This window comes from Caloenas nicobarica, chromosome 21 (assembly GCF_036013445.1).
Source record: "Caloenas nicobarica isolate bCalNic1 chromosome 21, bCalNic1.hap1, whole genome shotgun sequence".
Lineage (NCBI taxonomy): Eukaryota > Metazoa > Chordata > Aves > Columbiformes > Columbidae > Caloenas > Caloenas nicobarica.
The window spans coordinates 7,010,221-7,023,724 of NC_088265.1; the positions used below are offsets into that span (position 1 = coordinate 7,010,221).

The 13,504-nt window shown below is 47.4% G+C and overlaps 2 protein-coding genes across 2 annotated transcripts; both read right to left on the reverse strand.

The window, feature by feature from the left end:
* Nucleotides 1–9,011: 9,011 nt before the first annotated feature.
* Nucleotides 9,012–9,904, reverse strand: LOC135997019 (olfactory receptor 14J1-like). The gene is made up of 2 exons (XM_065649387.1): nucleotides 9,735–9,904; nucleotides 9,012–9,669 (listed from the first exon to the last, which is right to left on the reverse strand). The coding sequence occupies exons 1-2, from the start codon at nucleotides 9,902–9,904 to the stop codon at nucleotides 9,012–9,014; spliced, it is 828 nt and encodes a 275-aa protein (XP_065505459.1).
* A 1,543-nt stretch (nucleotides 9,905–11,447) lies between these two features.
* LOC135997003 (olfactory receptor 14A16-like) lies at nucleotides 11,448–12,413 on the reverse strand. The gene has a single exon (XM_065649370.1). The coding sequence runs from the start codon at nucleotides 12,411–12,413 to the stop codon at nucleotides 11,448–11,450; it is 966 nt and encodes a 321-aa protein (XP_065505442.1).
* Between the last annotated feature and the right edge of the window lie 1,091 nt (nucleotides 12,414–13,504).

Below are 13,504 nucleotides of genomic sequence, written 5' to 3' on the forward strand. Positions count from 1 at the left end.
CATGATGCCAGAACAGCACTCCTGAGAGAGTTTGACAAAGCCTTTTTTCTACACCATCCCCACATCCCTGTTCAATCTACAGCCTAAGAACCAGAAAGGCTGAGCAGAAGTGGGGCAGTGAGAAAAAATGTTAGGAAAGCTTTGAGGTTCACACAGAGACCATCAGAGTTGTTGGCTTGCTGTTGCCTTCTGAACAGGCCCAGAGGACCTGGACAGCATTTGCTGTGTCCCAGAAACTCACCTGGAAGGATAGGATAGAGAGAGAGCCTTTGGTGTGGGAAGGGACAGAGAGTTGCTGGTGGAGCTGGCTGGTGTCTCTGTGAGACATCTCTGGAACACTTTAGAAAAGTTGTGGCTATCAGGGAAGTTCCATGGGCCTTTGAGAAGTAAAATATCGACATTGTCTGCAAGTAGGTTATAAAGCAAGATGATTGGTAGAATTACAGGCTGAGCAGCTTCACCTCAGTCCCTGGGCAAGTGATGGAGCAAGTGCTCTTCCAGACATCTCCAGGCACTTGAAGGAAACAAAAAAGAGTGCAGAACCTGCATGGGAGGGGAAAGTAGGGAATGTTGTGTACCTGGACTTTAACAAGGCCTTTGATATGGTCTACCATAGTCATATTGGTGATATCTGGATGGAAAATAAAGATGACAATGTGGGTGGCATCAGTGCAGTGGACTCCTCCTGGCAGCCAGTCACTACTGGCATCCCAACACATGTGAACATCTTCATTATCTCCATCTATGATGGGTTAGAGCTCATTTTATGGTCCTTTGTGGATAAACGGAAACTGCAGAGAGCCCTTGAGCTACCTCATCGAGTTCACCCTGCCTCAAGCAGCATAGTCAGACAAGATGACATTCAGGTCTCTTCCAATCTGAGTTATTCTATGATGCAAGCAATCTTTCTCTGGGAGAGCTCTTTGAAGACAGAACAGGGAGAGGTTGGAGAAAAGCCAGTGAAACAGAAGTACATAGAGGGAATGTTGCACTCTAAATACAGAAGAAAATCTGTTTTGATAAGTGGCTGCCTAAAATTATTCACATAAATCAAGAGAACATGATCAACTTGCTGGTACATGGCCTTAGTGCTGTTAATAAAAAATAATAATAATAAAACCCTGAAAATTCATTAAAAACTAAGCATGCTGGAAATGAAGACTTTTTCAGGGATTGTGTTGAGTTCTTTTCTGCAAAGGTTCCAACTTTTTCATGCCCCTAAATGCTCCCTCTCACTTTGAAAGGAATCCACTACTCTAACCCTTAAGCTCAAACCTTACCTCTAAACCAAAGCCTAAACCCCTAACCCCTTACACTTACCCTACCCTTTGTCCTTACTTAGCCCTCACATGAAAATGCTGACCTTCATCCTAGTCCTTACCCCAGCCGTGACAAAACTGTAACACTTAAAGCCAGCCTGTACCCTCAACTCCAACAAGACACCCTTAGCAGAACTCCAAACCCTCCTGCTAAACCTTTGCCTAATCCTGAATCCTGGAAGGTGAGCTCTAATCCTGAATCCCTAACCTGAAAGCCTAACACCCAAAGCCCTCCTTCCCATGCTCTCAATCCCTCACCTTCAGTCCCTTTCCTAACCTGGACTTAGGCTGCTTGGCACCTTGGAGGCAGGACATGAGGTCTCAGAGCAGTCTCATGGCATGGGAAAAGGAATGTGAAGTGACCTGTGTCTGATCAGCTTGTAAAGCAAAAGGAGGAGACAGGTGAGCATGCTGTGGTGAGCTCAGCCGTGCCTTAGAAACTCCTACTCCAGCAGGCAGCATAGGACTGTGGAGGTGGCTGTGAGGTCAGTTCTGTCTCTGGAGTTGAATGGCGTGTGGCTTGGCAGATCCTGGTGAGGTGACTTTTGCCTGGTCAGCTGGTGCAGCTAGTCTTGCAGAACTCATCTCTAGAAGGGTTATCCTATTTTGCTCCACTGATCACTTTCATTGTTTTCTTACAAGGAAAAAAAATCAAGTCATCATTTCTACTGGCCCTAAAAGAGGCTCTTCACATGTGAATGTGTTGCTGCAGTTTTACATAAAGATAAGGACATGCAGTTGGCCTAATCTTTGGCAGTGGGTGGGAGCTTCCTGCAGACTTCTCTGTTGCAATCCAGTTTATCCTGCAGCCCACAGGATTGTGTGCTCAGCACAACACAGACTGAAGGCCAAGCTGTACATGGAGCACAGCCATGGGTCTACTCTAGTTTACTGTTATGTGGACTTCTAAATCTCCATGTGCAACGGTCTTCTGGTCAGGATCGCAGAACCTCCTGATGAAGATTAGGAAGAGGATGAGTTGTTCCTTAGACAGCTGGAGGAAGCGTCACAATTTTAGGCTCTGGTAGTCACTGGGACTTTGAAGACCATGGACCTCTGCTAAAAGTCTTTGGGTGAAGGGAAAGTAGAAGGTATTCCCTGACCCAACGTGGTGGGAATGGTCTCCTGGATATGTGTTTCACACGAAGACAAAGCAGGACTGCTGGAAGATGTGGAGGACAGCTTTGTCTGCAGTGTGGGTGTGGTGGGGTGTAGAAAACCCTGAGGGAAGTGAGCGAGACAAATTGTAGCAGCACTGAGCAGAGAAGAAGAATCACCTCCCTCAACCATCTGGCAGTGCTGAATCAAAGGGGATGACAACTCCCTTGTCTGGTTGGCCACACTCCTACTAATGCAGCCCAGGATATCATTGTGTACCTTTGCTTCAAAAGTGAAAAGCCAGGAGAAGACGAGGCTTTGGGAAGAGATAAGAAGAGCCTTCCCATACCTTCTTGGATACCAGCAAGATATCCTCCCTTGGCTATCCTTTGTTGGCTGCCTTTGTATTCTCATTCAACCTTTCTTAGCTTTTGACCATGGGGATTCCTTCCTTGGTCAGCTATTCGATTAAACTAGTATCTCCTTCTATCATCTGGAGTGCCTTGTAATGCCTGATACTCTGATGTTGTCAGGGGCACCACAAATCTGATAGACCATCTATACAGACTCATTAACAGTTGGCCAAGCAGAGGTTCACTCCAGGAGAACCTTGAGAAACTCTGGGATTTGGTAATAAAAACCTCATGAAATTTTACAAGAAGTTGCCGGTCCTTTACTGGGGGCAGAATAATCCCACACATGAGGCTGGGACCTGAACAGCTCAGGAGTGATTCTGAGAGGAAGGGGCTGGGCATTACGAGGGATGCCATACGAGCCAGTGGTGCATGCTCACCATGAGTAAGGCCAAGTGCATATGGGGCTGCGTTACGAGGAGTATGGCAAAACAAACAAGGGAATTATCGTCCGCCTTGAATCAGCGTTGAGGTGGCCACACCTGGACTAGTGTGTCTGGGTGTGGGACTCCCTGTTCTGGAGGAATGCAGAGGAACTAGAAAGACTCCAGAGATCTGCCAGGATGGGCTTTGGGGCCTTTGAGAGAGGCTGAGAAACCTGAGGTTCTTGAGCCTGGTGAAGTGGAGGCTCAGGGCACTACAGCAGTAGCCTGCAACTGCTTGAAGGGTGGTTTCCGAGATAATGCAGCTTTTCTTGGTAGTAGGAAGAGAAGGAAAGCCCCACAAATTGCAGGCTGGAAGGTTCAGATTAGAGGTTCAGAACAAGACATCTCAATCCAAGGGCAGTGCTGTGGTACAAGAGGCAACCCAGAGGGAGTCTGGATCAACCCATGGCTTTGTACCTCAAGGAAAGACTAGTGAGGGTGGAGAGACATCAGTGAAAGTATGGAAATGCTGGGATGAGAACTAGATAGGAAAGCAAGATGGATGTCAACAGCCTGAAGGGACAAAGGTGCCTGAAGGGGGCAGTATAAGCAAACCTGAAGTAGACATGGCCAAGGGCTGTGGTGAGGCTGAAAGGCCACACAGGACCAAGGTCTTTGTCCCCCTGGCCATGGCAGTTGTATCTGTCTCTAAGACCTACCAGGTTAAACTCTATTTTGAGTTTCTGGACATTGATTTCTTCTTACCTGTTCTTGGGGAAGCCAGGAGGGGTTGTAGAGGTTTCCTGCACTTGGCCTTGCTCAAACTCACACCCCATTGCTCCAGGAAGAGCCCTGAGCCATGCATGAGGGATCTGCCTTCCCAGGGCCTGGGGTCAGGGTTTGGCCTTTAAGCTGGTAAAACAAACCAAGGATTTTCTCCATAGCATACCCACCTGTACAGTGCCTTTTCCTACCTGCAATCACAACCTTCTATTATCTTCTCTAACGAGCCCATGGAGAGTCTTTGTTAATAATGACCCTCAGTGGGGTCAATCAATGTTTCAAGGTACTTTGAGTTGCACATCTAACTTCCACCTCTTGAGCAATTTCTTCTTTCTCCTCTCAGTATCTGTAGCTCATGGACTAAGGGCCAAATACACCATGGGGCTCATTAAAATAGAGAATAAAATAGAGAAAGTATTAATGAACTATTTCCCTTCCTGTAATTTTCCTCAAGTCAAGACACTACAACTACTTTGAGCTGTTTCATAATGTAGCTAAGAAGAAAGATTTCAAAATGTGACTAACAGAAATTGTTCTTTATTTTGAAGGGCATATTATGCTCCTTTTCAGTTCAGTGAAGAGGTGATAGTAGCATTCTCTGGTTGATAATGATCCAGAATGTCTCCTTAGTAGGTCTGGACAGGTAGGAAAAGCAGCCCCTTGAGGTCCAACATGGTATGGACAACGCTCCTCCTCACCTGCCCAACCTCACCCTTTCTCCTGTTGCCCCCTGTGACTTGTTCTCACTTCTTTTTTTTTTTTTTTTTTTTACATCAGATTTGTCCACACTTCGCTGCAGCTGGATGTTACAGCCCCTTTGCACCGTCTCCCACCTGCTCTTCATAGAGAACGGGCTGCACACAGGCACAGAAGGATTTTTCCTAATTACAAACAAAGAAAAGTGAAGCACAATTAAGTTTCAAAAATAATAAAACACACTCCTCCACCATAAGTTAAGTACAAGCTGCCTCTAACGAGGTTGTCTTTCAACAAGGGATAATCTTATGAGAAATGTTTGAGGTAAGCAGATAAAAGAATAAAGATACAAACATAATAAAAGAGTTGACTGAGGAGACAATTAGACTACTGCAAAACAGGCAAACATTTAACTACCTGAAGTTCAAAGCAGGAGCTGGCAAGCTGAGCAGAATCTGAATGAGTAAAGAGTAAGAGAAGGAGAAAACTGCAGAATAATGGCAAGGGCCTTTGTCTAGAGTGTCTGCACCTGAAAAGATGACTTTAGAAACAGTCATTATATCAGGACAGGTGAAAATAGAGGAAAGAATACAGAAATTAAATACAGTGTATTACAGGCGGAATAGTGGCAAGGATGTTGCAGGAGATCAACATCTGTTTGGAATACCCCTTCTGAAAGGTCACAGGATTGGTAGAGGTCTCTTGTGAGTGAAAACAAACCAATGTTGCAGCCAAAAGCGCCACCCAGGGAACCACAAGCTGTACAAGAACACTTTAGTGAGGAGTGACCTGTCAAATGAGTCCTCTTGAGTGACATTTCTGGGCACCTAAAAGAGAAAAATGTGTCCGAAAGCCATCAGCATGGACTTATCAAGGGTAATTAATATCTCGCAAACTTGATTGCCTTCATGATGAAGTAACTGCATTTCTGCGTGAGGGGAGAACAGTGGATGTCATTTACCTCGGCTTCAGCAAGACTCTTGGCATGCTCTCCCTCAATATTCTTGTACCCGAGGTAGGCCATTACAGTCGGATGGGTTGACAAACAGATGCATAAAAACCAGTTGGATGATCGGGCTGACAGAACAGTGGTGAAGGAGTCTCATGCCCAACCTCAAGACCACTGGGACTTATTGGGGGCTTGTGGGGCAGCACAGGGGACTCTGCTGAGACCTGGGCAGTTTAATACTTTAATGATCTGTGACCTTGAGGAGACAACTCTCACCACATTTGTTGATGATGCTAAACTGGGAAACCTCACAGGCAGGAGGGCTGTCCTGTCAGGAACATCAAGACAGAGAAAGACAAATGGCAGGTCCCGCCCCTGGGATAGACTAACCCCTGAAGATGTTAACTGGGAGAGGGTCACTGGAGGGCTGCTAAGATGCTCAGGGACTGGGACACTTGCTGGAAGGAGAAACTCAGGGAAAGGGCCTTGTTCAGCCTGGAGAAGAGAAGGCTTCAGGCATCTTGTAACAGCCTCTCTGTCCCTGCGGGGAGGTTTTTCCGGAAGGTGGAGCCAGTCTTGTCATGGTGATGCTTGGCAGGAGGATAATAGACAATAGTCAGATGTTGAAATAAGCAAGGTTCAGGCTGGAGATAAGGAAAATATTTTTCTCCAAGAAGGCATCAAAGCATTGGAGCAGCTTCCCCAGCTTTGTTGTGCTGTCTCTGTCCTTGGATGTTTTCCAGTCCCCACATGGTAAAGGCTTGAGCAACGTGGTCTCACTCCATAGCTGAACGTTCTGTGAGAAGGTCAGACCTGAGACCTCCTGAAGTGCCACTCAGGAGAGCAAAAACCCAAATGTTGTTGTGGTGTTTTCCCCTCCGGATGTTCCCTTGATGACAGTAGGGAACGTTCCCAGGTTCCCCATGACCATGGAAGTCAGTCAGTATAGTGAGACCAGCTGGAGCTTGCTTAGTCCTCTTGTCATGCTCAGCAATAAAAGCCATGAGAAGGGCCGGGGTGTGCAGGGGGCAATTTGTAATTAAGGCATTTGCCTTCTGAAGCAACTGCTACATGAACTGATGCCCAATTTCCCAGGAAAGGGCTGGACATCACCTGCTGATGGCAAGAAGAGAATAAATCCTTCTGGTTTCCTTTGCTTCCACAGGCAGTCTGTGCTTTTCTTTATTAAAATGCCTTTATTTCAAACAATGAATTTTTTTTCCCCCTGTCCTCTTGAGCAGGGGAGTGATTGAGTGGTTTAGTGGAAACTAAAACGTGGCAACCAGGTTAAGCCACTACATTCCTTTTTTGTGCCCAAAGTGGGGCATGAGACAAGGGTAGTTTTGTATTAAGGGTGCTACTGTTATAGTAGTTATTTGGTGGAAAGCGTCTGTGCAGGTCACTGAGTTTTCTGTCTGTGCCACTCATCTCTTGATTTTGCTGAGCTTGGGAACGTGTTAATACAAACAAAGTCTACGCTCTGGGTCCTGGCATTGATGTCTTTCCTGTGTTGGGGTAGGTATTCTATCTTGTGGAGAGGGTAAGGGAACATATCTCTCTCTTCCCTTAGAATCACAGAATGGTTTGGGTTGGAAGAGACCTTAAAGATCATCTAGTTCCAGCCCCCATGACCCACATCTTCCTCTAGAAAAGGTTGCTGGAAACTCACTGCCTTGTTTGACTGAAACAGAGTTAATTTTCTTCATGCAGTTAGAAACTTTTTCCTTTTTTTGCAGCTAGCATGGTCATTGTTTGTATTTAGTATGGGAAAAATAAGATAACAGCCCGGGACAGAGAGAATGTTTTTCTCCACGTAACTTTCCAGTAGTTTTGAAGTGGAACAAAGGCAATATAAGAGTCTATTATCTTAGTTGCTGTCTGGGAGCCAAGGTCTTTCTGAGCTCTCTGCCCACAGGTGCGAAGCAGCTGGGAAGGGAGTCATGGATGGGACAGACCTTGACTGACATCCAGACTGACCAATGAGAATATTGCATGTCATTAGCATCTGGCTTCATGTTCAAGGAGGGTAGGGTTTTCTGGATGCAGAGATGGAGACCTGTTCCAGTTCTACTGTGTTTCAGTGCAGTTCCATTTGGGAGTTTCTTTTAGTTTGACCTTTTGCCATTTTACCATTTTGCAATGACCTCTGGGCCTTTCTGCATTTTCCCTCTTCCCCTTGGATCAGGTGTTCAGGACCGGGCTGTTCTCTTCGTCTCTCTTTCTTGGACCGGCTGCTTGGTGCAGACGGAGTTTGTGAGGAATTGCATTGAGTATCTTATTTTATATTCCATTTTCCATTTAGATGTGTTACTAATAGTGGTGGTATGTTAGTGTTATTTTGTTATTTTATTAAACTGTGTATATCTCAATCCACAAGTTTCTCCCTTCACTTTCAATTGTCTCCCCTGTTTGGGGGTGGGGTGTGGGACTGAGGGAGCAGCTGTCGTGGTTGTGATTGCTAGCTCGGGTTAAACCATGACAAGGGGCTAAGCAGAAATGTTATCACAGTCTGTGTTTTCACAAGGACATCACTGTAGATGACAGAAGAGCCCCTAGTGTGTCTGCCCGCTACAGACGGATGTCCCCCTTCATGAGTCTTGCAGAGGGCAGGGGATGACAGACAGCCCAGTACTGATCCTAGGATGTGGTCACCAGCAGTGAACACTCTGTACAAGGACAAGGTGCAGGAAACAGCACTAACACCGTGATGAGCAGAGATGGTGCTGTCCCCAGCCACAAAACTGGCCATCTGCTGGGGCAGCATGGTGGATACGCAGAAGGTCTCTAGGGAGAACAAATGTCCCAAGAAGAAGTCCATGGGGACATGCAAATGCTGGTTTACCACCACCTGCACAATGATGAGGGTTTTCCCAAGCACAAACACCATGCAGGTCATGAGGGAGAGAAGGATTTTCTAAGGGATGGGAACATTCCCCATTCCTGGTTGGAGGGCACCTCCATGACTTCCCCATTGCAGTTTCCCCATGGAAGGTTTTAGGTCCCTCTTTTCCCCTTGCACTTGGTAGAGAACTTGTGAGGAAAGACTTTTTGTGGTTCTTTTGTAGATGCTTGGATATCAGACAGAAAGACAAGTCATTGCAGGTACATTTATTTTTTTTTAAGTAGAGTATAGCCTCATGTTCACATAGTCACAGGGTCACACTAGTGAAGTAGATAATGAAGTTGAAATGGGTTGTCCACATTCCTTTGTGGATAAAATTATGAAAGTTAAAAAAAAAAGGCAGAACAAAAGACAACACAAACGCAAAACTTGACAACAACAACAAACTAATAAGAAAGGATGGACCTGTAATGAGTTACATTCTGAGTCATATATTGAAACAGATGGACACTCTAGAGCTTCTGGAAATCATTCAGTCATCAGTTTCTACATTGCATTCTTGAGCTCCTGGTTTCTCATGCTGTAGATGAGGGGGTTCAGTGTTGGAGGCACCGATGAGTACAGAACTGCCACCACCAGATCTAGGGATGGCAAAGAGATGGAAGGGGACTTCAGGAAAGCAAACAGGCCAGTGCTTATAAACAAGGAGACCACAGCCAGGTGAGGGAGGCATGTGGAAAAGGCTTTGTGCTGTCCCTGCTCAGAGGGGATCCTCAGCACCGCCCTGAAGATCTGCGCATAGGACAGCACAAGGAAAACAAAACATCCTAAAACGGCAAAAGTACTGAAAACAAGAAGTTTAAATTCCCTGAGGTAGGCATCTGAGCAGGAGAGCTTAAGGATCTGGGGAAGTTCACAGAAGAACTGTTCGATGGCATTACCTTGGCAAAGTGGTATGGAAAATGTATTGGCCGTGTGCAGCAGAGAATAGACGAACCCAGTGCCCCAGGCAGCTGCTGCCATGTGGACACAAACTCTGCTGCCCAGGAGGGTCCCGTAGTGCAGGGGTTTGCAGACGGCAACGTAGCGGTTGTAGGCCATGACTGTGAGAAGAAAATACTCTGCTGAAATGAAAAAGACAAAGAGAAATACCTGTGCAGCACATCCTGCATAGGAGATGGCATTGGTCTGCCAGAGGGAGTTGCTTTAGGGACAGTGGTGGAGATGGAGCCCAGGTCAACGAGAGAGAGGTTGAGGAGGAAGAAGTACATGGGGGTGTGGAGGTGGTGGTCACCGGCTATGGTGGTGATGATGAGGCCGTTGCCCAGGAGGGCAGCCAGGTAGATGCCCAGGAAGAGCCAGAAGTGCAAGAGCTGCAGCTCCCGTGTGTCTGTGAAAGCCAGGAGGAGGAGCTGGGTGACGGAGCTGCTGTTGGACATCTTCACACCCAAACAACCAGTGACATCTGGGGTGTCAGTGGTGGTCCAAGATACATGCAGGTAGACTCAGGGTCCAATGGAGCAATGCTGAAACAGGGCAGTTTCTGGGAACAGCATTTTTGAGACCAGCGGGGAATTCCTTTGGGCAAATGAAAGGACAGCAGCTGATCATGTTTGGGACAAAGAAACCTGTCCCTCCTCAGTATGTTCTTGTCTAAAACCCATATACAGCTGACCCAATGTAGCCATTGCCATAGGGAGAGCTCAGCCTTTCTCCTCCTCTTCTCCATCACGTGTATTTGCTAGGCTTCCACTGAGGATAATGGCATTTGTCTCAGGGACATCCCTCCATTACGCAATCTAATTCAGGGTAGTTGCTCAATGTCATGGCCAAATCCAGGCCTGTGGTGCTACCTGAGGTGTGTTCAGGACTCTCCAGCACAACTGCATTTGTCTGGCAGGGACAGCACAGCACCTATAGAAAGCCACCCACACTCAGAGCAGGTGTGGGACAGACCACCCAGGGCATCTCGGACAGACCCAGTTTCTCTGGGTCAGTGACTGGTCACCAGCACTGTGCTGAGACAAGGTCTCCCCTACCTCCATCTGGTAGATACAGGCCAAGCAGGAATATGAAGCGTGTCCCACCGGGGTCTGCACTCATGTGTCTCTGCTCCTGAACTCTGCTGGTTCTTCTTTCTCCTGTCCTTTACTCATCCCATTAATGGTTTTATTATCAAGGTGTTCCTGGATCACAGGATGTCCCCGGTGAATGGAAAAAGGAAATATCATGCTCATCTAAACCAAAACCAAAACCAAACACAAAAACAAATAAAAAAACCCCACACCACCACCAAAAAAATTCCAAAACCAACAAACCTACCAAACCCCAAGATGTAAAAAGGAGGACCCTAGGAACTACCACCCACTCAGCCTCTCTTCTGTGCCTGGAAAGGTCATTGAGCAGATCCTCCTGGAGGCTCTGTTGAAACATATGGAAGACACCGAGCTGATTAGAGCCAGTTAACAAGGCTGCACCAAGGGTAAATCGTGCCTGACTAAGCTAGTGGACTCCTGTGATGGAGTGACCACATCAGCAGACAAGGGAAGAGCTATGAATGTCATTTATCGGGGCTTCTGTAAGACCTTTCATACAGCCTCCACCGAAAAATTGCTGAGATATTGGTGTGATGGACAGATGGGTAAGGAATTGACTGGATGGCTGTGTCCAAAGAGTAACAGTCAGTAGCTCGTGTCCAAGTAAAAACCAGGAGCAAGCAGTTTCCGTCAGGTGTCCGTACTGGGACAAATACTGTTCAATATCTTAAAAAATGATATACACAGTGGGACTCAGTACACTCTCAGCAAGTTTGCAGGTCACAGAACCATAGAACATCTCCAGCTGGGAGGGATCCACATGGATCATCAAGTCCAACTCCCCGCTCCTCGCAGGATGACCTAAACCATATGACTAAGAGCATCCTCCAGATGCTCCCTGAACTCTGACAGGTTTGGTGACATGGATACAGTGAGATGGGTTATGTTATGTGTGATATGTTGAAGAACATGGACACTTTGTAGCTTCAGGTGGGAATCCAGTCACCAGTTTCCACACTGCATCCTGGAGCTCCTGGTTCCTCATGCTGTATATGAGGGGGTTCACTGCTGGAGGCAGCACCGAGTACAGAACAGACACCACTAGATTCAGGGATGGGGAGGACACGGAGGGGGGCTTCAGGTGAGAAAATATGACAGTGATCAAAACCAGGGAGACCATGGCCAGGTGAGGGAGACACATGGAAAAGGTTTTGTGCCATCCCTGCTCAGAAGGGATCCTCAGCACGGCCCTGAAGATCTGCCCATAGGACAGCACAATGAACACAAAACACCCCAAATATACAAAAGTACTAAACACGAGAAGTCTAAATTCCCTGAGGTAGGCATCTGAGCAGGAGAGCTTAAGGATCTGGGCAAGTTCACAGAAGAACTGGTCCACAGCATTGCCCTTGCAGAGGGGTACTGAAAATGTATTGGCTGTGTGTAGCAGAGCATGGAGAAACCCAGTGCCCCAGGCAGCTGCTGCCATGTGGATACAAGCTCTGTTGCCCAGGATGGCCCTGTAGTGCAGGGGTTTGCAGATGGCGACATAGCGGTCATAGGCCATGACTGTGAGAATAAAGTACTCTGCCGAATTGAAAAACACAAACAGAAACAGCTGTGCAGCACATCCAGGATAGGAAATGACTCTGGTGTTCCAGAGGGAACTGGCCATGGATTTGGGGAGAGTGGTGGAGATACAGCCCAGGTCGAGGAGGGACAGGTTGAGGAGGAAGAAGTACATGGGGGTGTGGAGGTGGTGGTCACAGGCTACGGTGGTGATGATGAGGCCATTGGCCAGGAGAGCAGCCAGGTAGATGCCCAGGAAGAGCCAGAAGTGCAAGAACTGCAGCTCCTGCGTATCTCCAAACTCCATGAGGAGGAACAGGGTGATGGAGCTGCTGTTGGACATCTTCTTCCCCGGTCATGACAACCCGTCCAAGGAGGAAAAGGCAGTGATAAATTAGGGCAGAGTTTCTTTGAGGAAAATATATTCAATTTCTCATGGAAATCCCCTAGACTGCCTTGGCCCTTTCATGTCGCTTTTATGAGCTCTGCTTTGTGCTGAATGACTGTGTCTCTGGGAGAAGGGGGCTCTGCTGTGGACATACAAATATCCCAATGCTCCTCTCAAGGCAGGAACGACAAGGGCAGACAGACAGGTACTCAGGAGTTTCTCCTCTTTGGGATTATGCTTCCAAGAGGACTCAGCTTTAAACCCCACCACCCTGGGGGCAGATGCTGTGCTGGGTGTGAGACCTGGGAGCTGTTCCAGGAAAGTGTCTGCACTGTGGGGGATGGCAGGGACGTGCTTGAATTTTGTCCTCCAACAGCATGTCTGGCAGCAGCTCCTTGTCTGTCCCCACTATTGTCTCTGCTGTCTGGAGCAAACAAGGAGACAAGGAAAGCACATCAAGGTGGAAAAACAGCCATAGACCTCTCTAAGCCATCTGGGAAATCTCTGAATGTAGAAGCCTGGGCCTTGCTGGGGACTTCAATAACCCTGGCATTTGTTGGACAGGGAACACAGCAGGAGGGCAACGAAGCTGGTGAGGCGCCTGGAGCACAAGTCTTAAGAGGAGCAGCCGAGGGAGCTGGGGCTGTTTAGCCTGGAGAAAAGGAGGCTGAGGGGAGACCTTATTGCTCTCTACAACTGCCTTAAAGGAGTCTGTAGCATGGAGGGTGTTGGTCTCTTCTCCCAAGCAGCAAGTGATAGGACAAGAGGAAATGGCTTCAAGTTGAGCCAGGGATGGTCCAGATTGGATATTAGGAAACATTTCTTCATGGAAAGGGTTGTCAGGCGCTGGAACAGGCTGCCCAGGGCAGTGCCTGCGTCACCATCCCTGAAGGGGCTTAACAGACACGGAGATGAGGTTCTTAGGGACATGGTTTAGTGCCAGTGTTGGGTTAATGGTTGGACTCGATGATCTTAAGTGTCTCTTGCAGCTGAAATGATTCTATGATTCAATGATTCTATAATACAGAGAAGTTGTCAGAAACACT